The sequence below is a fragment of the Colletotrichum scovillei genome (genome assembly GCF_011075155.1).
Source record: "Colletotrichum scovillei strain TJNH1 chromosome Unknown Contig00010, whole genome shotgun sequence".
Lineage (NCBI taxonomy): Eukaryota > Fungi > Ascomycota > Sordariomycetes > Glomerellales > Glomerellaceae > Colletotrichum > Colletotrichum scovillei.
In genome coordinates this window covers 3,185,779-3,208,827 of record NW_023336268.1, presented here as the reverse complement: position 1 = coordinate 3,208,827, position 23,049 = coordinate 3,185,779, and the positions used below count along the sequence as shown (strand labels likewise).

The 23,049-nt window shown below is 54.2% G+C and overlaps 8 protein-coding genes across 8 annotated transcripts; 4 read left to right on the top strand and 4 right to left on the bottom strand.

The window, feature by feature from the left end:
- The first annotated feature begins 117 nt into the window (after positions 1-117).
- HER10_EVM0000524 (tubulin binding cofactor C) lies at positions 118-3,451 on the top strand. The gene is made up of 4 exons (XM_035470302.1): positions 118-919; positions 1,003-1,163; positions 1,231-1,935; positions 2,016-3,451. Exons 1-4 carry the CDS (start codon positions 811-813, stop codon positions 2,214-2,216), a joined length of 1,176 nt encoding a protein of 391 aa, XP_035327521.1. The 5' UTR covers positions 118-810; the 3' UTR covers positions 2,217-3,451.
- Positions 2,560-3,027, bottom strand: HER10_EVM0010413 (uncharacterized protein; the record flags this gene model as incomplete). The annotated part of the gene is made up of 1 exon (XM_035479873.1): positions 2,560-3,027. One exon carries the CDS (start codon positions 3,025-3,027, stop codon positions 2,560-2,562), a length of 468 nt encoding a protein of 155 aa, XP_035328432.1.
- Positions 3,452-3,541: 90 nt separating the features above from the next.
- On the top strand, positions 3,542-6,207 carry HER10_EVM0013222 (2,3-bisphosphoglycerate-independent phosphoglycerate mutase). The gene is made up of 4 exons (XM_035482586.1): positions 3,542-3,860; positions 4,135-4,487; positions 4,552-4,933; positions 4,988-6,207. The coding sequence occupies exons 1-4, from the start codon at positions 3,830-3,832 to the stop codon at positions 5,794-5,796; spliced, it is 1,575 nt and encodes a 524-aa protein (XP_035328682.1). The 5' UTR covers positions 3,542-3,829; the 3' UTR covers positions 5,797-6,207.
- A 1,132-nt stretch (positions 6,208-7,339) lies between these two features.
- HER10_EVM0006459 (uncharacterized protein) lies at positions 7,340-8,212 on the bottom strand (the record flags this gene model as incomplete). The annotated part of the gene is made up of 2 exons (XM_035476042.1): positions 7,340-7,681; positions 7,766-8,212. The coding sequence occupies 2 exons, from the start codon at positions 8,210-8,212 to the stop codon at positions 7,340-7,342; spliced, it is 789 nt and encodes a 262-aa protein (XP_035328098.1).
- Positions 8,213-9,334: 1,122 nt separating this feature from the next.
- Positions 9,335-11,102, top strand: HER10_EVM0007482 (prostacyclin synthase; the record flags this gene model as incomplete). Its single annotated transcript, XM_035477037.1, has 3 exons — positions 9,335-9,582; positions 9,691-10,116; positions 10,199-11,102. 3 exons carry the CDS (start codon positions 9,335-9,337, stop codon positions 11,100-11,102), a joined length of 1,578 nt encoding a protein of 525 aa, XP_035328181.1.
- Positions 11,103-11,303: 201 nt separating this feature from the next.
- HER10_EVM0007172 (heterokaryon incompatibility protein) lies at positions 11,304-14,121 on the bottom strand (the record flags this gene model as incomplete). The annotated part of the gene is made up of 1 exon (XM_035476737.1): positions 11,304-14,121. Exon 1 carries the CDS (start codon positions 13,773-13,775, stop codon positions 11,304-11,306), a length of 2,472 nt encoding a protein of 823 aa, XP_035328156.1. The 5' UTR covers positions 13,776-14,121.
- Positions 14,122-14,286: 165 nt separating this feature from the next.
- HER10_EVM0006007 (T-complex protein 1) lies at positions 14,287-16,418 on the top strand. The gene is made up of 4 exons (XM_035475605.1): positions 14,287-14,460; positions 14,526-14,692; positions 14,751-15,072; positions 15,121-16,418. Exons 1-4 carry the CDS (start codon positions 14,415-14,417, stop codon positions 16,257-16,259), a joined length of 1,674 nt encoding a protein of 557 aa, XP_035328049.1. The 5' UTR covers positions 14,287-14,414; the 3' UTR covers positions 16,260-16,418.
- A 2,403-nt stretch (positions 16,419-18,821) lies between these two features.
- Positions 18,822-22,385, bottom strand: HER10_EVM0010350 (uncharacterized protein). The gene is made up of 2 exons (XM_035479813.1): positions 20,980-22,385; positions 18,822-20,931 (listed from the first exon to the last, which is right to left on the bottom strand). Exons 1-2 carry the CDS (start codon positions 21,728-21,730, stop codon positions 19,256-19,258), a joined length of 2,427 nt encoding a protein of 808 aa, XP_035328428.1. The 5' UTR covers positions 21,731-22,385; the 3' UTR covers positions 18,822-19,255.
- Between the last annotated feature and the right edge of the window lie 664 nt (positions 22,386-23,049).

Sequence of the window (23,049 nt, the reverse complement as noted above, 5' to 3'; positions counted from 1 at the left end):
TCCCCACTAAGAGCACTGAAGAAAACCCGACCGATCGACCGAGCGGCCAATCCGCGTCGGCCGGCTCCCAACGTCGACCGGGGGGGCAGGTACCAAATGGGAAGCGTCCCTTCCGTGCCCCTCACGCCGTCTTTTACGGTCTTCCCACCATCATAGGTAGGCAAGGAAGGAAGCCATCACCTCACTCCTGCCTGCATTTCATCGTCCGATTCGGCACCTGTTTCGCGTACGGAAGTAACGTGCTTTTTCTTCGCTTCCGCCTCCTACCACACACATACACACCACCACCCTGACACCCCAGACACCCCAAGACAACCTCACTTTGGACGACCACACCCACTTCGGGAGTTGCAAGACCTCGTCCATCCCCGGATCTTCCAGCTCGTTCCTGTCACCCTGGTCCCCATCTGGCTCTTCCCCGCCAGCCACTGCGCAACCGACGTCACAACAAACTCAGCTACGCTGGCTCAGTACGCTGATACTGCGTACACTGTCACGAAACGAGCAATCAGAAAGTCGCGTGGTTCGATTTTTTGGCACCCACTGTGTAGACGACGGGACTTTTAAAGACAGACTTGGTCGCACACCCCACCGTCTGAAGACACGCCACCTTTTGGATCGTCTTACACCAAGCTTTGTCTACCAACTTTGCCTTACCTCTCATCAGGTAGGCCCAAATCTTCATCCCTTCCTTGCTTGAAACACAAGCCCCGAGCTTCTTTTCTTGCTGGGCTCTTTTCGTTCGTATATAAAATCATATACGAATTCCACTTTTCCATTTCCTACCTATACCCCGCCACTACGACGACAATGGCACCCGAAGTACTTCAACAATTTGCCGTAGGTGGAGGACTCCCAGTAACCAAGATGCAGGATCCGAAAGAGAAGTTTTATCATCACTTCCAAGAGGAAGTCATCAGTGCGTTGGCCCCGTAAAACAAGGACCGAATGGTCGTCTGATGTTTTCTGGGGCCGTATACTAACAAAGAACCCCGCACCAAGGCCTACAAGAGCAGATCGACAATGTGAGCTCCATATCTCAGGTCGGTGGTGAGAGGCAGGACGCCATTGATCACATCCTGGCCGGCATATCGAATCTCTCCAACGAAGTTGCCGACGCTTCCGACTATGTTCCCTCGTATGACCAGCGCAACTACGCTCAGGTAAGTGTGAATCCATGACGTACTCAGGCTTCCTATTGCGTCTCGTTGACACCTCTTCACTTACCAGGCCGTCAAAGCTCTCACAGACAAGTTGAATGAGACCACAGCAAAGCTAGCCCCGCGTTCCCGCTTCCAATTCAAGCCTCGCGGAGCCAGCTCAGCAACAACATCAACCACCAATGACCCAGCCGCGCCCAAAATTGACCCCCGTCTCATTGTAGGAGCCAGCCTTGCCGACCCCCTCCCCCCATCCCGCGGCGGGCCGGTCACCGCTCCCGCAACCCAAGCCGCCACGGAGACGGATACAGACGGCCTCGGTGATCTCCCAAACTTCCCCAAAAACTACAACGAGGAAATGGCCCGCCCCAGCGCCACCAAGGTCCGAAAGCCCAGCTTCTCCACCGCAAAAGACATTGCCATATTCGGCCAGGACGGCCTGCACATCATCCTCCCGTCCTCGGCGTCGCGGGCGACGAGTTCAGGTCGCTTGACCGATCTGAAAGGGTGTGTGGTAGACATGTCCATTGCGCTCTCGGGCCACACCTCGTTTGCGAACCTGGCGCTCAAAAACGTCGAGAGGAGTCTGATTGTTGCGGGCAACGTGGCTGGGCCGGCGCATATCACGGGCGTGTCGGATAGTATCATTGTCGTTTCGGCACGGCAGGTGCGCATCCATGAGTGTAGGAATGTTGATATTTATCTGCACTGCTCGAGTCACCCGATTATCGAGGATTGTTCGAATATGCGCTTCGCGTCGTTGCCGCCTAGCTTTGTAAGTCAAACCACCATATGCCCATACTTTTTCTCTTTTCCTTGTCTCTTTGGAGATATCGGCTGCTGATAGCCGAGCAGGACACCACAGAAGATCCCACCAAGAACCAGTGGGACCAAGTAGACGACTTCAAGTGGCTCAAATCAGAGCCCAGTCCAAACTGGAGCATCTTGCCCGAGGAGAAGAGGCTGCCCGAGGAGATTTGGACAAAGGTTGTGCCGGGCGAGCGCGGCAAGGATTTGCACGATATCCTCAAGGCGGTCGGCGTCCAGAAGCATTGAAAATCGGATGGAACATGCGGTACATCGACGGGATGCGGGAAAGTGAGAGGTCATCGCTACTTGCAGAAGTTTCCTGGATCGAATCCTGGTTTGGAGTTTCAAGGAAGGCGGCTTTGCTAGGTACTGCAAGGTAGGCATAATATGTTTTGGCGCAAGAAAAACAGCGTCCTTCGCTTTTAAAAAATCTCTTCTGTTTGGTAGTTTCGCATTTCGGGGTATCATAGTAATTCAATCTGGCAAAAGCTTTTCGTCCCAATCTCTCTCCCTCTCCTCTTGCATTCGTTCTCCCTCTCCTCCATCTCGCTAGAAGCCTTCTTCCATCGCACGTGTTCCATCCTTCGCATCACTCCGTCTCCATCTTATCCCCCCGTCCCCCCTCCTCATGCCCAAACTTAACCCCCGCCTCCCTCAACCGATCCAACACCTCACGCTGCATCCGTATCCTCTCCTCAAGCTCCTTGATCTCCTCCTCCTGCTCATCAACGGTGCGCTCCATATCCGGGAGGGTGCGCATCTGCGTGCGGGCGCGCTGCAGCTTGTGCTTGAGGGCGTCGGTCTGCGCGGGGACGTCTTTGAGGGAGAGGGGCGCGTTGGGGCTGGCGGCGCCGGCGGCGGAACCGAGAGGGTTGGGCGTGGCGCCGGTGCCGGCTGGGGTCGCGCCTGTGGTGAGGGCGCCGCCGATGGAGGAGGAGGAGGAGCCCGAGGTTTGGATTGCGGTTCGGAGGCGGGTTAGGATGCCTGTTAGTTCGGTGAGGGTGTCGAGGGCGTCTGGGGAGAGGGTTGGGGGTAGTTCGAGGGGGTGAGGCGGCATTTTGGTGGTTTGGTTTGATCTGGTTTCGGGGTCTTGTGTGAATAGAGAGGTGACGTTCTGCGTTGTTGACAGAGTCTGATGTGAGGTGTCGGTGAAACAGGTGATTTGTGGAGAGGTGTCGGGGTATTCTCAGCCTCGCGGTAGGTGCGTGATGGAGAATTATGGTCGTTGGCTGCGTGGTCGAGGCTTGGAAAGTCAATTGAAGCGCCACAGGAGAGGTGTAGGTAGGTGGGATGAGGTGAGGTGAGGTGAGTTGAGGGCAGTTGCTCGGTGAGGTCCGTCCGCGTCCAGGGTCGTGTCAAGCTGGAACGGCAAGGGCCAAGGGCCAAGGGAGGGGGGGAAGCTCCGCCGGGGCAAGGAGCTTCCACGGGCGTTTTAGCGGCGCGGCGATTGGTAGCTAAAAATTGTTGAAAGTCAACAGAGGGGCAGCCGGGCAGCCCGCACCGTTTTTGACGGAGATGGCACTGTACTTAACCCTATCAATACCGTTGGTGATGACAGTGTGATTACGGAGGGCAACGGCACGGATCTATTATCGGCGATACTATGACATAAACCCCCACCAAACCACCGACACCGATAAAACAGCCCAGGCGCTGGGAAAGCTCACTGTACCTAAGAAAAGGTGGTAGGTACATTGGCTGATTCAATCCATCTCCTCAACCACCACCGCCGCCGCCGTGAATAAAAGTCTCCATCTCCCAGAACAGAAAAAATCACGCACTTCCTAGAATTCTCTGCTTTTATCCATTATACCCCCTTCTGTAAAGAAATTGCTGCACAGGAAATAACCTAATTCACCATGGCCAAGACCGACCAGAAGGCCTGCCTGAGTACGTCCAAAGATCTCCCTCCAGACCCTCCGTGCCCCTCGTCGAAGCCCCGCGGTGATGGAGATGGTGGCGGTGGTGTGAGTGTCGTCGAGGCTGGCCACCAAAACCACCAGAACGCGCCGCCAGCAGAAAGAGCCCCCTCGCCTCTCCAGCAACCGCAACCAATTCCCAAATCCAAATCCAAATCCAACCCCGATTACATCCTCACCCTTGCCTACATCATCCTCTATCTCCAAGTCGGCTGGCTAATCTTGTGGATCTTGCGCTCCTACAGTCGTGATTGATGGCTGGGGTGTGCCCGGCGCCGACTCCCCCAAGGATGGCGACGCCATCACCAACGCAAAGACCCCCGTCATGGACGACTTCGCCCAGAGCAAGACCGGATACTGCGAACTCGACGCCTCCTCCATTGCCGTCGGCCTGCCCGAGGGTCTGATGGGTAACTCGGAGGTCGGTCACCTGAACATTGGCGCCGGCCGTGTCGTCTGGCAGGACGTCGTGCGCATCGACCAGACTATCAAGGAGGGCAAGTTCGCCGACAACGAGGTCATTAAGAAGACCTTTGAGGGTGCCAAAAACGGCAACGGCAGACTGCACCTCTGCGGTCTCGTCTCCCACGGTGGCGTGGTGAGTTCCGGCCCATCCTCCAGTTCAAGATGCATGACAGTCTAACACACACAACCCTCCCCAGCACGCCAAGCAAGAGCATCTCTACAACCTCCTCAAGGCCGCCAAGCAGTACGGCGTCCCCAAGGTCTACATCCACTTCTTCGGCGATGGCCGTGACACCGACCCCAAGTCCGGCGCCGGCTACATGGAGGAGCTCGTCAAGACCGCCAAGGAGATTGGCATTGGTGAGATCGCCACCGTCGTCGGACGCTACTACGCCATGGACCGTGACAAGAGATGGGAGAGAGTCCAGATCGCCCTCGACGGCTTGATCAACGGCAAGGGCGAGGAGAGCACCGACCCCGTCAAGACCGTCAAGGAGCGCTACGCCAAGGGCGGTGACAAGGACAAGGACGAGTTCCTGACTCCCATCATTGTCGGCGGCGACGAGGGCCGCATCAAGGGTGAGCATCTCTTTCCCCAAAACCCCATACTTCATAACTAACATGAATCCCCAGACGACGACACCGTCTTCTTCTTCAACTACCGCTCCGACCGTGTCCGCCAAATCACCCAGGTGCTCGGCGACGTCGACCGCTCCGTCCTCCCCGACTTCAAGTTCCCCAAGATCAAGAACCTCGTCACCATGACCCAGTACAAGGTCGACTACCCCTTCGAGATCGCCTTCAAGCCCCAGCACATGGGCAACGTCCTCGCCGAGTGGCTCGGCAAGCAAAACGTCGAGCAGGTCCACATCGCCGAGACGGAAAAATACGCCCACGTCACCTTCTTCTTCAACGGCGGCGTCGAGAAGGTCTTCGCCCTCGAGACCCGCGACGAGTCCCAGGACCTCGTCCCCTCCAACAAGTCCGTCGCCACCTACGACCAGGCCCCCGAGATGTCGGCCGACGGCGTCGCCGACCAGGTCGCCAAGCGCCTGGGCGAGCAAAAGTTCCCTTTTGTCATGAACAACTTTGCGCCCCCGGACATGGTCGGCCACACGGGCGTGTACGAGGCCGCCGTCGTCGGCGTCGAGGCCACGGACAAGGCCATTGGCAAGATTTACGAGGCCTGCAAGAAGGAAGGGTACGTCCTCTTCATCACCGCCGACCACGGCAACGCCGAGGAGATGAAGTTCCCCGACGGCAAGCCCAAGACGTCGCACACCACCAACAAGGTGCCCTTCATCATGGCCAACGCCCCCGAGGGCTGGAGCCTCAAGAAGGAGGGCGGCGTCCTGGGTGACGTCGCGCCTACCGTCCTGGCTGCGATGGGTCTGCCCCAGCCTGAGGAGATGACTGGCGCGAACCTGCTGTCCAAGGCATAAATAAAGTATTGTTGGGCTTTTACTTTTACGTTTTGGGTTGGGCGGGTTGTTGTCGGCTGACGGCGGAGTTGAGGTGAGGGTGTGTCTTTGGCGAGGGAGGTTTTCATAGGGGAGAAAAGAAAAGTTGAGACTCCGAGAGTGAGGAGTACCGGCGTGTGTTGTAAAGGATTATGATGACAATAGACAACCCTAGAGATAAGAAAATGAGAATACGCTTTGATGACAGATGTGGTTAGAATGACTTTCTCGCGTGAAGCCTTAGGAAGGGAAGTTGGACGGGGTGCAGAATGTTCGCTGGGACCAAGGCTGTGACGGGTGTCAACGTATAGGAATTTGACCTTATGTTTGGCTACCTAGGAAGTTCCCTTCTTATTCCTTGAGCAACAACCAAAAGAAATAAGTGGACAGTCGTTGAGGACGCGAACGTGATGCCCATATCAGCGAAAAGCTGCCGGGTTTCGGGAGTTTGGCTGCAAGTTACGGCACGTTTGACGTCACCACCTCTTCGCACAAGGTTGTGCGATATCGCCTCGCTTCTTCTCAGGACGCATCGATCATCTTGTAAAGCTGGATGTGCGTTAAGGGAAACAATCACGTAGGTATCAAGACGATGGCGGGCTCGGCTTGTAAGGTTAGCGTATGCTTGATTCCGGCGTTTGGGGAAACTTGGGGGCTTCCGGTCCTGGCTTGGGTTATTACCAGAGGAGGGGATCTCTTTGCGGCACCGCCTTCTACTATCTTTGAGCGAGACTCGAGTGGGTTGTGGTACAAGTCATGGTGAGCAACGCATTGGCAATGTAGGCCAGGACTTGTGCTGCAAGGCGTAGCCCCTGATGGAGTGCCACAGTTGAAAGTAGTATGCAGCCGTTTAGTCTATGGCCATTACTGTCCGTGGGTATTTTTACTAAGTCGATCGCTATCTTGAGCTTTTGATTACTACGATGTCGGTGTAAGATGTAGTGACGTTGTCTGGCAGACAAGGTCTAGGGGCGAAATACCTACTAGGTATGACTCTACGGATAAAGACAACTCCACCGAGACGTCTACCATTACATCCTACTAGACCTTTAGGTTGTTTTGATTACCTAGTCTGTACGACTTGCAAGGCTGCTATTGGTCGGGCTTCGAGTTTCATTTACCGTTGTACTATGTAATACGCGGATAGTATCGTACCAGGCGCGTTAGATGTTCCACCATAGACTATACGAAGTTGTCTTGAACGTGAGGTTCGACTTTGATTACCCCCAGCGTCAGACGTAGCTCGTATTACTTCTGATATTGTAGCTTTCTTATTTGAGTTTTGCGATCTGGGCAGTATTACTCTTCAGCTGGATATAGTAGGCAGAAAGTCGACAGACCGGGGTGAAATAGACTCACGCAAAAACGTAGTCTCCACGACTCCATTACTACCCATCAAAGTCAAAATCGACGACAGCCCAGAGAGACAGTCTCTAAAGGCACGGGAGAAACAATGGCATAACGCGAAATGTCCTCTCAAATTTATATATAATATCGCCTGCTTAGACTGTAGGTACTTTCCCCACTAATACGTCATGACGTGAGTTCCTCCGTTGATGGACCAAATGTCACCAGTAATGTACGCCGCATCAGGCGAAATCATAAACGCCAACAGCGCGCCAACCTCCTCCAGCTTGCCCAGTCTCCGCAGAGGGACCCTCTTCAGACCCTCCTGCATGGCCGGGCTGGCGGCGATGCCCCTCTCGAGGGCGGCCGTCAGGATGGGGCCGAGGGCGACGGTGTTGCAGCGGACGTTGTCCGGGCCGTAGGTCGCCGCCGTGTGCCGGGTGAGGGCGTGCACGGCGGCCTTGGACGCCGCGTAGGCTACGCGGATTGGCTCTGGTGTGCCCATGTAGTGGCCGCCCATCTTCAAGTTTTGTCAGTTCTGTGGCTCTTCTTACATGTTTGCCGTAAAACATGATGGGGGGACTTAGGTAGGTGAGCGACTTACACTAGAAATATTGATAATCGTACCGCCGCCCGCCGCCTTCAAATGCGGCAGCGCATACTTGGTCGTGAGAGCATACCCCGTCGTGTTCACCAGAAACGTGCGCTGCCACACGGCGGCGTCCATATCGAGCACCGACTTGTCGTTGCCGAGGTTCTGCGGGCTCAGGTCGGCGCCGATGTTGAGCAGGCTGTCGAGGCCGCCGCCGAGCCACTCTGTGCCCTGGGCGATGAGGTTCTTGATGGACTCCTCGTCGGAAAGATCAAACTCGACGACGAGGGCGCTGCCTCCCGCCGCGGTGATTTCCTCGCCGACCTGTTTGGCGGCGGAAATGTTGATGTCGGCGACGACGACTTTGGCGCCGCGGGCGGCGAGGAGCTTTGCGGTGCCGGCGCCGACGCCTGTTGCTGCGCCGGCTACGATTACGCGGAGTCCTTCGACGCTGGCCATGGTGATCTTCACTAAGAGAGGGTTTGGAACGGGGGCTAGGAAGTGTTATGGAGCTACGGCGAGTCGATCTAGGAATGGGATGATACAACGATTTAGAGATGCAACTTTCAACATTCACTCATACTCCAGGATTCAGCTATCGCTTTCTTATACGTCAATTCTTCAACCCAGCCGAGACTATAAAGCTCATATTCCGTACAGTGTACGAGCTAAAACCACAGCTTGCCGTGCAGCCTGTGCTGTGCTGTGCTGTGTTCTGTTACAACTTTACGATTGGAACGAGGCAGACTCGGGATCGCTTCGTTAAGCACCCCCTGGCAATGCGGAACCGAAACCGAGACCGGGGACAGTCTTTAGGCCTTTGCGGGTTTCATTGGCGCGCGGGGAATTAACAAAACGCTTTTTCCCGCCCAATGCTGGTTCGGCCCAGAGCTTGGCGATGATCCCAAGCTTGACGGATAGCTCCCCCCCCTCAACCTACCTGTCCCTGACTCCTGCAAAGATAATGCTCGCAAAACACACGCCGATGCCATGCTGCGGCCACATGTATGGGCACCTTCTTTGCATATCTTTCGTTAATACGCGGACAGCCTGAGCAATTAGAAATGCCGTCTCGAATGTAATACCCAATGGCAGGGCAGGAAATCGTAATCCTACCCCCCCTTTCGCCGAGCTCGTCGAGTTTGCCTAGGATCCCCCGCTTGCTTAAGCTACCCTAGTTTCCTACTCATGGATGGGGAAACGAGCAAAGGCCAAGGGCAGTGCAAGTTGCATATGCGAAAAGAAGGTTTAGGGAAGCTCGTCTGAACCGTGCCTTGTCGAACAAGACCTGTACCTGTCACCCTATGTTTTGATGAGACGGCTTGGACGTAGAGTCCGAGGAGGTGGATGGAGCGAGGGGGGGAGGGAAGCGAAGGGTTTGGGCGAAACGCAGTCGAACGACTTATATAAAACCACGAGGCACGTCTCTCACTGCCGGACGATGCAATGAACGACAGTTTTCACTCCACCTACCTTACCCTACCCTACCTCTTTTCACTGTGAGCTTGTTTCCTCTCTGACACAGCTCTCACTTCCCCTTTTCGACAGAAGCTTGATCTCTTCTTCTTTCGCCTTGCGATCATGGCGGATTCCTCAAGCGCCGCCGCGACTGCGGTCGCTACGCTGTTGGAGCGCTTCAGCTCGACATCTTCGGTCAAGCTGATTGCCTCGGCTGTGGCCCTCGTCGTCACGATCCTGATGGTCATTGACAAGTTCGTCGCCGCGCCCGTGGATCCCCGCGAGCCCCCCGTCGTCAAGGGCCTTCTCCCCATCATCGGCCACTGGATCACCGTGAACACTTCGTACCCTGGTGTCTACGAGAAGCTGGCGTAAGTTAGCACACCCCAACGCATCCTGATACTGGAGGTCTTGCGGCAGTTCTCTGGGAGGCATCATGGCAAGAACACAATACTAACAACCAAATCTCACACCAACAGTAAACGCACAAAGCTCCCCATCTGCACAATCCCCGTCCTCGGCAAGAAAATGTACGTCATCAACAGCGCGCCCCTCGTCCAGAGCGCCATGCGCAACAAGACGCTCGAGTTCGGCGCCCGCATCGAGGAGATTGGCCGCGCCATGGGCATCAACCCGGACATCACCCACCGCCTCGTCAAGGAGAACGCCGTCGAGGAGATCTCCCGCGTCACCATCTCGGCCCTGTCCGGCGAGAACCTGCTCAAGCTGAACCTGAGCGCGCTCGACTACATTGGCAGCCGCTTCAACGAGGTCAAGCCCGGATCACCTGAGAAGATTGATGATGTGTTTTACTGGGCTCGTGGGTTGATTGGTGTTGCGACGACGAGGGCTTTGTATGGAGAGCATAGCCCGTTCAACAACCTGGAGCTGGTTGATGCTATCTGGTACGTTTTTATTCCGTTCTCCTTACCCTCGCGTTTTCTTTCATTCTCCCTGTAAGTGATATAGCTAACCTTCTCGGCGTAGGACATACGAAAGTGGCATGGGCAAGATGCAATACGGCTGGATCTCCAAAATCATCGCCGGCAAAGCGCTCGAAGCCCGCAAGAAAATCGTCACGGGCCTCGTCGGCTACTACATGCGCAAAATGGACCAAGGGCCGACCGTCTCCGCCACCATCCGCGGCCGCGCCGAGTTCTGGCGCGGCTTCGGCCTCTCGGACATCATGCTCGGCGCCATGGACTCCCTCCCCGCCGCCTCGACCGTCAACACCGCCCCCTCCATGTTCTGGCTCATCGTCAACGTCTTTGCGAACCCCAAGTACCTCGCCCGCGTCCGCGAGGAGGTCGAGTCCTCTGCCGCGCTGGCGATTACCGCCGAGGGCGGAAAGCGCGTTGCTACGATTGACGTTACGGAATTGGGTAAGTCATGCGCCTACGTGGTCGCGTGCTACCGCGAGACGCTCCGCTCGGAGAACACCGTCACTGGCAGCCGGACCGTCACGAGCAAGGACACGACCATCACGGACCACGAGACGGGAAGACAGTACCTCCTCAAGGAGGGCGTCGAGGTGCAGTGGAGCGCGTCCGTGATGCACAAAAAGCCTGTCTGGGGCGAGGACGGCGAGGAGTTCAACCCGGAGCGGTGGCTCAAGAACACGCCCGACATTGCAAAGGGCACAAAGGAGTCGTTTGTGCCGTTTGGCGGCGGCAAGCATCTCTGCCCCGGCCGTAACTTTGCGTTTGCCGAGTTGTTGGGCGCGGTGGCGTGCTTGGCTGTCGGATTTGAGCTCGAGGGCGTGCAGGTGCCGGATCATGAGATGCCGTTTTCTACTTCTGGTCTTCGTTCGCCTATTTATGGAAGCAAGTCTAGCAAGGCGACTCTTTCGAGGCGGGCTGGATGGGAGGATGTTGAGTGGAGATTCAAATAGAGGATCGAGGTGCTATTTGTTAAGACGTACCGGTTTTCTCAGGGGTTGATATACATGATTGGCGTAGTAGGATAGGGGTTTATTATGTTCATAGGTATGAGACTGAGATAAATACCATCAGAATTTCCTTTCTGTTCAATCTCAACCTTCACAGCTCTTATCGAGAGGTAACGCTGTACATCGCCACACTGCGCACTTAGCTTAGACCAGAAGAAATGCGGCTTCGGCGAGTTCAGGAGCTTTGAGCTTTCGCCTCAGTTTCGATTCCAGGCTCTCGATGTCATCAGCATTATCTCCCCAACAATGGTCTTCGTCACCCCAGTGCATGATGCCGTCAGCATAACAGCTTCCGACCATAGTACACCGATGCGTGCCCATGATACTTTCCGTTTGATGAACCATCGAAGACTCAGTATAGATTGTCCCAACGTGTTTCCGTAGAATGTACGGCACAAGTCCACCTTCAAGGACGCAGAGCGAGTCTCCCTCGTGCATGCTCTCCGGGCCCAGCCCAACTTGGCCTCGATTAGTGACGAATAGTCGGTTTCCGGCGGCCATAGTCCTGACGGTGTCCTCAATCCACGGTGGAACGTGCAGATTTGACGGTGCTCGTAAATCATAATCCTTAGGTAGCGTAACTAGCCTAAAGCCACCAGGCCCGGCCACTAGAGTTCTTATATGCTCCCGATTGCGGTGTTGTATTGGGCAAAAGAACCCTTGTAGGGGACTTCCCAGTGAGCCAAGGGCGTCAACTTCACAGCCGTCGGCACAAGCTGCGGCTTCGTGCAAAAATTCCTGTCCCAGTTCTGGCAGAGTACCTATAACCTCCAGGTATTCTATGTATTGATTAAAGGCCCATATGGCGAGTTCGTGTCGTTTCTGTGATTCGAGTGTCTCGGGATGTCCGCCATCTTCGCACAGGATCTGCATAGATGAGGAAAGACAGGTTGCGACAGTCTCGAAAAACGATCTCTGGCCAAGCTGCCAACCTCCATGTCCCCCGTAGCTTTCTTGAGCCTGAAGAAGGGCCAGACCAATGTTCGAAAGGTCACTGAGGATGACAACGCTTGCAGACACAACGACGCCACAAGTTACGCCTTTAAGAATCAACGCAGAACGCTGCCGGTCCTTTTGGAATGGATGGCTTGGTGTGTATTTAATCATACTCGGGAGGCAGTGCACCGGTTTCCACCTGTCTCGGTCGTCCCCCTTAAGTAATTCTTCGAAGTGTTGTTGAGGTAATGCATATCTGGGTTGATCATCCGGCGAAAGTAGTGGTGAGTGACAAAACCGTAGACGGCTTGCGTTGAAGTGCAGGAGGGTTTCTTCTTGAAAGCGGTATCGTCTCTGATTGTACCCAGGAACCATGTGCTCAGAAGACCAGTCTGGCACCCAAGAAGGCATGTCCATGCGACTCTTGGCGAGTAAATCTGTTGTCGTCATCCAGAGGAGACCAGTGTCGCGGATGATGCTGTATGCCGCATCGGCAAACACTTCACCAACATCAACGTCGTAGTCAACCGTGATGCATAACTGGTTATATCGAAGAAATGGCTTTGTCGTTCTCAGATCCTCAGCAAGTCGCAAAAGAGCAAATATCTTGTCTCGCGGTTCTGAAGATTTACGACTGCGGAATCTTCTTAGAAGCCACAACAGGGAGTTGCTTGACGTAAAGTGCGCCAAGCTGCCAACGGTGCTTAATCCGAGGCGGAGAGGGCTGATTGCGTCTATCTTGCCCGCCATGAAAATCGCTACCTTGGCCAAATCTGGGTATTTTGTAATAGGTGAATGCAGAAATGCTCGAGCCGCGTGTCCGATGCAGATAAAAGGGATAGATGCGCGACCGTAAACTACGGTAAGCTGTCGAGCGACACATGCCTCTTGGACAATCCACATCCGATTCCACCAGTCGCTTGTCGCAAAATGTCGCATTCTTTCAGAAAGAAGTCGTAGATGTGCTTCGCTGAGATCGAGCCACATAAATTTCTGTCCTGACGACTGCTTGCTCGGAAAGTTGTGGTATTCGGAAGGTCCGGAAAACTCCATGAGAAGGCGGTATAGACACACGATCTCTTCATGTTCAGTGAGCGATTTCGGTTGGGAGTACTTCCACTTGTCCCAGAGCTCCTGAACCTCTATTCCGAGGATGTCCCCATGCATCAGGGGCCCCTTCAAGCTGCCAGCTGCACCCAGTCTGGTGAGGCTGGCCTCAACCAGTGAACTGAAATCGGTCAGAGGATTCTTCCCAAGCTTTTCAAAACGACGTGCGTAGTCCTTGCGACTTTGATCTAGGCCATCTCCAATATAGGCAATGACTTCAGTAGCTGAACTAAAGACATCGTGCATCATGCCGACTTGTTGACTCTTTTCTGCAGCGTCATCTTGATTGATGCAGATGGAGTCGACCCAGAGAGTGATTGATCCTATCTGCCTTCGGACAGCGCGCAAGGCTCTATCCAGATTGAATGTGATCTTGTGGACCTTGCCGTTGACGGCGATCTGGTTTGACCGCTTCGAGCTTCCCCATGCATAGGACAAGGCTTGATACTCATGATCTCGATTGGCCACGTACAGCCTACAGTCGAGGCCATCGAGCCATTCTCCCGGGAATAGCTGAATTAGTCGGATCTCATTGACGGCAAGTTTCTCGTCGTACGTGAACGTCGACATCATCTGAGCCAAGCAAGTGATAAACAAGCCCTTCTAGCGGGTAAAGTGATAGTCGAGGACTAGAATACTTGTAAAATTGCTGACGAAGGCGATGAAATAGGCAGACACAAGAGAGGGAGCCAAGTCAGCCTGCATCACGCGAGCCCGCTGATTGGCGTGAGAACATTCTTTCGGACTGCCTTGATCAGCTTAAGACGCATGCCCTGTCAAGCTTCTCCAGAGTAAGCGCCGAGATAAAAACCTGTCATAGTTAGCATATTCAGAATGACTGTATATCAAGAATGCGGTAGAGCATGGATCCTCGTAAGATAGACTCGGTTATCAACAATTGATCAATCATGAGTCGAGAATATGGAAAGAACTGTTGATGTTGAATCTACGCCTGGGTTTTGGCGGGGAAGTGGCAGGGGTCGAGAGTACCCCTCCTCAATTACATAATCCAGCTCAAGTAAGGCAGCCACACCTTGGTCCGTGCCCGGGGAACATCACGAAAGGCTGCAATAATTTTTTGGAGCTCCAGAAGCTTCTTGGGCCACGAACAGCACAAGTACAGCCTCTCCCCGCGACGACATACGAATCCCGAACATACCGTCGAGTGTCACCCCTACCGCTGTACTCGTCGCATCGAAATAATCCCCCAAAATGTCGTTCGGAGGCCAGACCCCGACCATTATTGTCCTGAAAGAGGGTGCGCTACCCCACCGCCTTCCCCTTGCCGACCTGGAAACTGTGACTGACGAGCATGTTGCGCAGGAACCGATACCTCTCAGGGCAAGGGTCAGATTATCTCCAACATCAACGCCTGCTTGGCTGTCCAGGCCACGATCAAGTCTACTCTCGGTCCCTATGGAGGTGACCTCTTGATGGTTGATGCCAACGGCAGACAGACTATCACCAACGATGGCGCTACTGTTATGAAGGTTGGAAGGACCGCAAGGATTGTTTTCGGGAGACTTAGGCATACTGACACGCATATAGCTCCTCGACATCATCCACCCCGCAGCCCGAATCCTCGTCGACATTGCGAGATCACAAGATGCTGAGGTCGGTGACGGCACAACGTCCGTCGTCGTCTTGGCTGGAGAGATCCTGAAGGAGATCAAGGAGCACGTCGAGCAGGGCGTCAGCTCCCAGGTTATTATCAAGGGTCTGCGGAGAGCGTCTATGATGGCCGTCAACAAGATCAAGGAGATTGCTATCGACACCAACGAGAGCAACAGAAGGGAAACGCTCGGCAAGCTGGCGGCTACCGCCATGACGAGCAAGCTGATTAAGCGCAACACCGAGTTCTTCACAAAGAGTACGTTGGACGCACCCCTTCAATGACACAAATGCTAATCGGGCGCAGTGGTCGTGGACGCCGTCCTCTCCCTGGACCAGGACGACCTGAACGAGAAGTTGATCGGCGTGAAAAAGATTCCCGGCGGTTCCCTCACCGAGTCACTATTCGTCAACGGTGTCGCATTCAAGAAGACATTCTCCTACGCCGGTTTCGAGCAACAACCCAAGTCTTTCGAGAAGCCCAAGATTGTGTGCTTGAACGTCGAGTTGGAGCTCAAGGCCGAGAAGGACAATGCCGAGGTCCGCGTCGAGCAGGTGTCCGATTACCAGGCCGTTGTCGACGCTGAGTGGCAGATTATCTACAAGAAGTTGGAGGCTATCTACAAGACGGGAGCAAAGGTTGTGCTTAGCAAGCTGCCCATTGGTGACTTGGCTACCCAGTACTTCGCAGACCGCGACATCTTCTGCGCTGGTCGCGTCACATCCGAGGATATGGAGCGTGTGGTCCAGGCCACCGGCGCCACTGTCCAGTCTACATGCTCAGATATCCTCGCGGAGCACCTGGGTACCTGCGGCAGCTTCGACGAGCGCCAGATCGGAGGCGAGCGTTTCAACTTCTTCGAGGGCTGCCCCGAGGCCAAGACCTGCACACTCGTCCTCCGTGGCGGTGCTGAGCAGTTCATCGCCGAGGTCGAGCGCTCGCTGCACGACGCCATCATGATCGTCAAGCGCGCCATCAAGAACCACACTATCGTCGGTGGTGGTGGTGCCGCCGAGATGGAGGTGTCCGCATACCTCCACCGCTTCGCCGACAAGAACATCCCCCACAAGCAACAAGCCATCATCAAGAGCTTCGCCAAGGCTCTCGAGATCATCCCCCGCCAGCTCTGCGACAATGCCGGTTTCGACGCGACCGACATCCTCAACAAGCTGCGCGTGGAGCACCGCAAGGGCAGCACCTGGGCCGGTGTCGACTTCATCAACGAGGGCATCGCCGACATGATGGAGCGCTTCGTGTGGGAGCCTGCGCTGGTCAAGATCAACGCCATCCAGGCCGCCACCGAGGCCAGTTGCCTCATCCTCGGCGTCGACGAGACCATCCGCAACGAGGAGAGCGCGCAGCCCCAGGCTCCTGGCCAGCAGCTGCCCCCGGGCGCCGCACAGCGCGCTCTGAGAGGAAGAGGACGGGGCATGCCTCGTCGGTAAAGAGGGGGGGTTTTATGACCGGGTTAAATGAATGAGAATCAAAAAAGGAAATCAAAATTCAGGAATCGATGAAATGGCGTCTGTATGATACCTAGAACTGGCCCCCAGGGGCTTTGGCTTTAAGAAGTCCGAATAGACTGGGTCATTTGTCGTCTGTCATGAACGCCTGCGCTCCAATCTTCTGTGCGTGATATCCCTTCATGTCTTTGTAAGCGGGGCTATCATCTGAAAAGGCCTAGACCAGTCTAATATGCTGAAACCTGAGTAGGTGTTAAAAATGCAGTGAAGGCAAAGTTGAGACCGCAAAGCTAGGTCACTTTCCTATTGCGTCCATTGATTCGACTTGAACGAGGTAAGGCAGCCAGCTAAAGCCTGGAATGGGCTGGACATGCAGCAAAGATGGTCTTGATTGGCCTACCTACGGGCGTGGCACAGCACAGTTGGCCGCAGTCTTCGATCATGAGCAATCGAAACCGTTGGGGGGTGTTGAAAATGCAGTGAAAATGGTTCGGACAGGTTGGTTCGCCTGCACTTGGTCCGCCTTGACTGGCCTATCTTGCTCTACGATACATCACTTCATTGGCTCGGTCATCAACTCTAGATATCAAGCAAAGCCCTTTGGGAGGGGTTAAAACTGCAGTGAATTCGCTTGTGGCGAACGGTTCGCAAACTCGGGTCGCCTTTCCAGGCCCCAAACGAACAAACTAGCGTAGGCGCATCCAGGAGTTCCCCTCTCTTGGTGTGCAGATACATCACACTCAAGACTTTCAAACGACTCTTCATCAAGCTCACCAACGCCTCAGTAGACCTCCTGGCTAATTAAGACTGGTCCAGCCCGTGAAGACAGTATCTGGCGGTAAGAACTCAACTCCCGAGACTGATTCATCCCTGTAGATGATTCCCGCGTGACATCTCGATGAGACATTCACAAGCTGGCAGAGTTGTCGTTGGAAACACATCGAGGTGGATGAGAAACGTTGCCGATGGTCTCTTAAAGTCTTTGAGTTCAGGACGCTTTCGATTCTGCTTGCTGGCAATGCGTCCCACCACAGTATCTCGATAGCTGTAATCTCCTACGTGCAAACCTCGAACCTTTGACTGGGTTCGTGTCTAAATTCTCAAAGAAATCCTCCCAGTCAGGCGCTACCAGCGTTCACATCTAATCCCGCCACATGGCCATCGAGAGCTGTGTAAGTGATATTACATCACCGTGAAGATACTACTTGACAATGATGACCGGCCAGCTGCCCTCTTCCTCTCTCGGTTGGAATTATCTTGGTGGCATTAAGAAACACAGTGAAGTCGGTCTCGTTAAAGGGGGCGAAACCTCTGAAAAGGAGCCCGACTGTCTTTCCTGCAAAGCCCTTGTGTGGGCTAAAATTGCAGTGAAGTGTAATATTTGCCTGCCTGCTTCCCATTTCTTCCGGCTGTGGTTGGCGACCAATCGCATCAAAGAGCCATACCCCATCACAATGCAGCATATGAGGTCGAAGTCTTTTCCACAGGGTCATCGGGTGGGTTAAGATTGCTGTGTAAATACCCAGATCTCCGTCGCCCTGGCATGTGGGATACTATCGTATTCAATGCAGCTGTACCAGTCTTGTAACCCTTTCCGCGATGCCATGTCTTCTATCAGAAGTCAAGAGGACGAAGAATTCGAAAATCTTCTCAAGGGGGGAAAGAAAGGAAAAGGAAAGGTCATCAATGGTGAATCGAACAAAAGGTTAGGTCGAGTGAGGCCTCGGACTTATGGATTAATCTATGACTCCCTCCAAATACCCCTCAGCCACGTTCCCCTTGTGCCTCTTATGGCAGGAGAGAAGGTGAAAGTGGTCTAAGTACCTCACGGGTGGATGTCACTCCTTCCTTTCCAAGGAGTAGGTATTCGAGGACTCGGGTATATTCACAGGAATACCTGGGGTTTCTCGGTGAGTACGTTATCATACCGTACCTCGATATCTTAAGCATCGACATTCAGCAGAATCCGTCAAGCACTTGAAACGATAATAAGGCCCAGGCACCAAGATACCACCATCTCATCTCGATGGAGGCCTCAAAATCCGAGCAGGCTGTCCCATATAAAAATAGAACACAAAAGTCATGTACTCATCACTCAAAGCACCATGTTCCTCACCGCCCGTCACTCGGGGCCACACCTGGAATGTACCACCCCCAACAGATTCAGCTATACAAGGCCGCAAGCACAATCGTAAGGACCTAGAAGCAGTCACTCCGACGGCAAGCCGACTAGCTCTCGACGGCTGCCACCTTTGCTGAAGATGTTTTGCATTCCAACAGGTGGAACCCCGAGGTCACACGCACCGGCTCCCATGACGAACTCTTCTTCCGCTCAGGAATGTGATGTAAAAGTCGGAGAGAAAAGGAAAAGAAAAGTCTCATAGCAAAAGTCTCACAGCCGCTGTTGGCGAGTCACAAGATATCAGCAGCCACATACGTTGGAAACATTTGTTGCACATAGTCTCAGCAGTCATACACGTCGAACACATTTGATTCACAGTCATAGTCATAGTCACAGTCACAGTTACTCAAACAATTTGAAATCCATCCCAAATTCAATTCATCGTATCTCTTCTATCGCGTAATCCAAGAACCCATCCGTGTCGCAAGGCACACGCGCGGTCGCCCAGCGCCAGAAATCGGGTTCATGTTCCATTCCAAATCCCATTGCCGTATACCAGAAAAGATCAAAGCCAGAAACCGCCGCTGATCGCCGAGAATACCCAAATCATTACCGAAAAAAAATAACCCATAGACCGAACATTTTGATACCCCATTGTGATAGTACATCCGTCCAGCGAACGAAGAACGTCGCGATAACCCGTCGTCATTACATGGTCCCGTGGCGGGTGCTGAGAAAGACCAAGATCAAGCACAAGCGTAAAGCGTCATAACGTACACGTTGCCGAAGAGAAGAAGTCGTGACACCGTCCTACACCTTTCCGAAAGGGAACCGTTTCGCCAAAGAATATTACCCATCATGAGCTGCCGAAGAAAACGTCATCGTTGTTGGTGAACATGTTGACTGGGTCTTCGAATTCTTCGTCAAACTTGCTCATCATGAGCATGTTGGAGTCACGGTCGAATTGAACTAGGCCATCTTCGGTTGTGAAAGCCTTCATGTTCATGAGCAATTCATCATCAGCATCGACCAGGCCCAGGCTCGAGATGCTGGTGTTGCCGATGGGACCAGCGTTGCCTCTCATTCCAGCCAGCAGCGAATCATCGCTGAAACCAGAGTGATTGGGCTCGGCGTCGAAGAACTGATTGGGTGGTGGCGATGAAGACTGGGAAAGTTCTGGTGGGGTGTTGTACTCGCTCTTTGCTGGTGATTCCGGTTGCTGGGGCAACGAGACGGGTGCCTCCATCAGGGCCTCCGGGGAGACGTATTCGGAATGGTGGCTCGCAGCCGGGGAAGTCTCCAAGTGCGAGTCCCGGTGAAGACGTGGAGGCGAAGAAGGCATAGGTGCGGATGAACTTGTGGTGATTTGAAGAGGCAGGTCGAAGTTTCGACGTTCGTCAATGTCGCCCATCTCGAATTGGTCATCCGACATCATGAAGTCGTTCTCGGGAGAGTTGACCGCAGAGCTATCCGAGTAGCCGGATTGCGATGAGGTGGATGCGGTCGACTTGTTCTTGGTCCTCGTGCGAGCCGACTTGTTGACGCGCTCGTCCATCTCGGGGCGGTGCTTGCGGGGACGGCCGCGCTTGACAACCTTCTTGACGATGCCATCGAACGCTCCAATGCACATGCCACGTTGGCGATGGCGGGTCAGAGCGTCGTGGCGGGCAAAGCTGTTGCCACATTCGCAGGGGTAGGGCTTGATACCGGTGTGGATCTTTGCATGGCGCTTCAAGTCGTGCTGGCGAACGAAGCACTTCTTGCAGGAAGGGCACTGGTACTGTCGGTCATTCAAATGGGTCTGAACGTGAGACTTGATGTTCTCCTTGCGTCCAAACTTCTTGCCACAATCCTCGAAAGTGCAAGTCCATTTGCCATCTGCAGGATCGGGCCCGGTGATGTAAGTAGCAATGTCATCAAGCGTGACGCCGGTCTCAGTCTTGGTCTCCTCGATGTTGATGCTTGCAATGCTCGCGGCACTGGCAATGCTGGCAAGAGACTCGGTACGGCGATGAGGGGAAGAAAGGCGAGAATCATCAAAAGATCTGTCGTCAAAGGATCTGGAAGGCGAGATAGAACCGATGGTCATGTTGGGGTGGTGGAGATCAGGCCGGTTATCGAATGCGCTGTGGAAGTTCATCAGAGGAGTGTGAGGAGTCGAGTGCTGGGACATGTCGGAAGAGACTTGGAGATCGTCAGAGAGTCCGTCGTAGCCCGGAACCTCCTGGATCTTCAGGAACTCGTTGTTGAAGTTGTTCATGTTCATGAAGTCGGCAGTCGGCACAACCTGGTCATACAGGCCATGGGGGATCTGAGAGGGCTGCTGAGGAACCGTCATGACGTTTTGCTCAGACTGCTTGCGCATCTCCTCAAAGATGTTTTGAGTGCGTTGGTTCGACTTTCTCACGGGCTTGAGAGTCTCCTCCATGGACTCGTCGTATCCCTCAGCGAATCGACTCGGCCTGGTAGACATGGGCTCGTGCTTGACGGCCCTGTCGTGGGGTGTCTCCATTGGTGTTGGGGGGAAGTAGTCTAGATGGTGTAAGTGACTGAACGAAAGTGAGATTCGGTAAGACGTACTGTTTGCATCCTGGTGTGGTGGTGTCATTGGTCTTTGCATCTGCTCAACGCCCATGGTCTCGAATTTGTTGACTCTGTCCATGATGCCATTGCTAATTCTTCGCGAAGACCGTCTTGTGCTTGCAGTCTCGTCCTCAGAGATCCAGCCCTGAGGGGTGTTGGGAGTGTCGCTAAAGTTCATGAAAGAAGGGGTCGAGAGAGCGCTGTCAGAGCCAAAGAGCTCAAAGTCCTTGTTGCCTCCCATGTTCGCGCCATAGACCTGCTGACCCTTGGCCATCATGTCGTTCATCTGCTGGCCATACTGGTTGTACTGTATGGGAGACGAGTCGAAGCATGTGGCGTCGAAGCGCTGGGCCTGAGGGGTTCCATGGGGGGACATGAGGTAGTTTTCATGGTCATTGGAGGCCATGTACATTTGCTGTCTCCGGTGAATTTGTTGTTGTGAGTGTTGTCGAAGGTGTGCCTGCTGGCGGGGGCCCGGGCGTGCTTGAATGCGTTGCTGCTGCGCTTCTCGCAGTACATGCTGCGGTTGTGCTAGTCCTGTGTTAGTAGTCATACTTACCGGTGCAAAGTCCTGCCTTCTTGTGTCCAGGCTGAGGCCTCGGCGGTGGCCGAGAGCTCGTTGACGCTGGACATTTGGGGGCAAGGGCTGGATCTTCACTGCTTCGAATGCCGTCGGTGTCGAATTTTGGCGTCGGTGTGCTCTGTGACGGGCATGAAGATTGCTGGTTTGGGGGTTATTGGACAGCATTGTGTCGCAAGGTTGAGTCCGGAAGGGATTGTCGTCGGTCGGTTTGTTGTCGATGGGAACCTATGGGTCCGAAACTGGAGGGGTGTAAGTTAGCTTTGGCTGTGTGATATTGATGTTGCGACAGCACGGCGAGACTGACCTCACGCAGCGCAAGCAGAAGTGCCGGGCTAGGGGGTAAGAGAGGTTGTGCTCAGTCTTGGTAGACTTTGCGGGTTAAACAGATGATATCTGGTCTATACGCCTTATTCAGGCGAGGTAAGAAAGATGTGAGAGCTCGGAGAGCGTGCTCTCTACCTAGGCAAAGGTAAAATTGTCAATTGGCAACAAGAGAAGTTTTTGGTTAGATACGCAAGAAGCTCTTTTGGACCTTCTTGAGTAGCTGTAAGTGGTAAGAGTTTGTTGGTTTGAGTGGTTTTGTGGTTTTGGAGGAAGTTTGGCAGTTCAGCCGCGCGATGGACTGGTAGATGGTAGTCTTCCTGCAGTAGTGGATTTGACAGGAGGGGAGGGGAGGAAATTCAAGATTCCACTCTGGAGATAATCTGGGTGGGTAGGAGAGGTAGTAGTAGTCAGGAAAGACGAGGGAGGAGAGCGGCAGTCAAACAGACACAGACCACAGGCAAGGAAGTATAAGCCTGGCGTTTGGTGGGTTTGGCGGGTTGGAGGGGGGAGCTGTAACTGAGGAAACCATCTCAGACCAGGCGACAGGCGATGCGATGGGCCGTGGTGGTGGTTACCAAGGCGTCCGTCGGCGTCATGGGCTTTGTTGACGTCGTCTCCACAGCAACGGGCGACTTGCGCCTCAAGCTCCCCCAGGGAAGGTACTCTCTTTCCCGCACCTGCACGGCAGCGGCACCTTCCCCCCCTGCCTGTCCAGTGCGGCCTGCCCCCCCCTTGCACTTACATTGCTCTTGCCACCCAATCGTGTGCGCCATTGCTGCACCTTCTCAGCTGCGACGGCGCTACCAAGTACGTATCCGTACGTACCAACAGGAAAAGGCATGCGCTCCGATACGTACCCAAGCTGACCTCCCACGCTCCTTCTCTTCCAAGCTTACTATTTCTGTACTTCTGATACATTTTCTCCCACGTTTTCTCGCATCTCGATATAGCGCCATCACGTACCCTGAGGTACTCCATCGTGAGGATCCCGTCATTGCGGGTTCCTCCCAGATGGCCCATCAACCACGGCTACGGCCACGAGCAATCTTTAAAACATGTCGTTCAAAGACAAGGACCTCCTGGTTCTGCACCCTGCCGCACCTTGCGGTCGCATCGCATCGAGGCCAGGTTTTCTTCAAGTCAAGTCTGACTACTGAAGT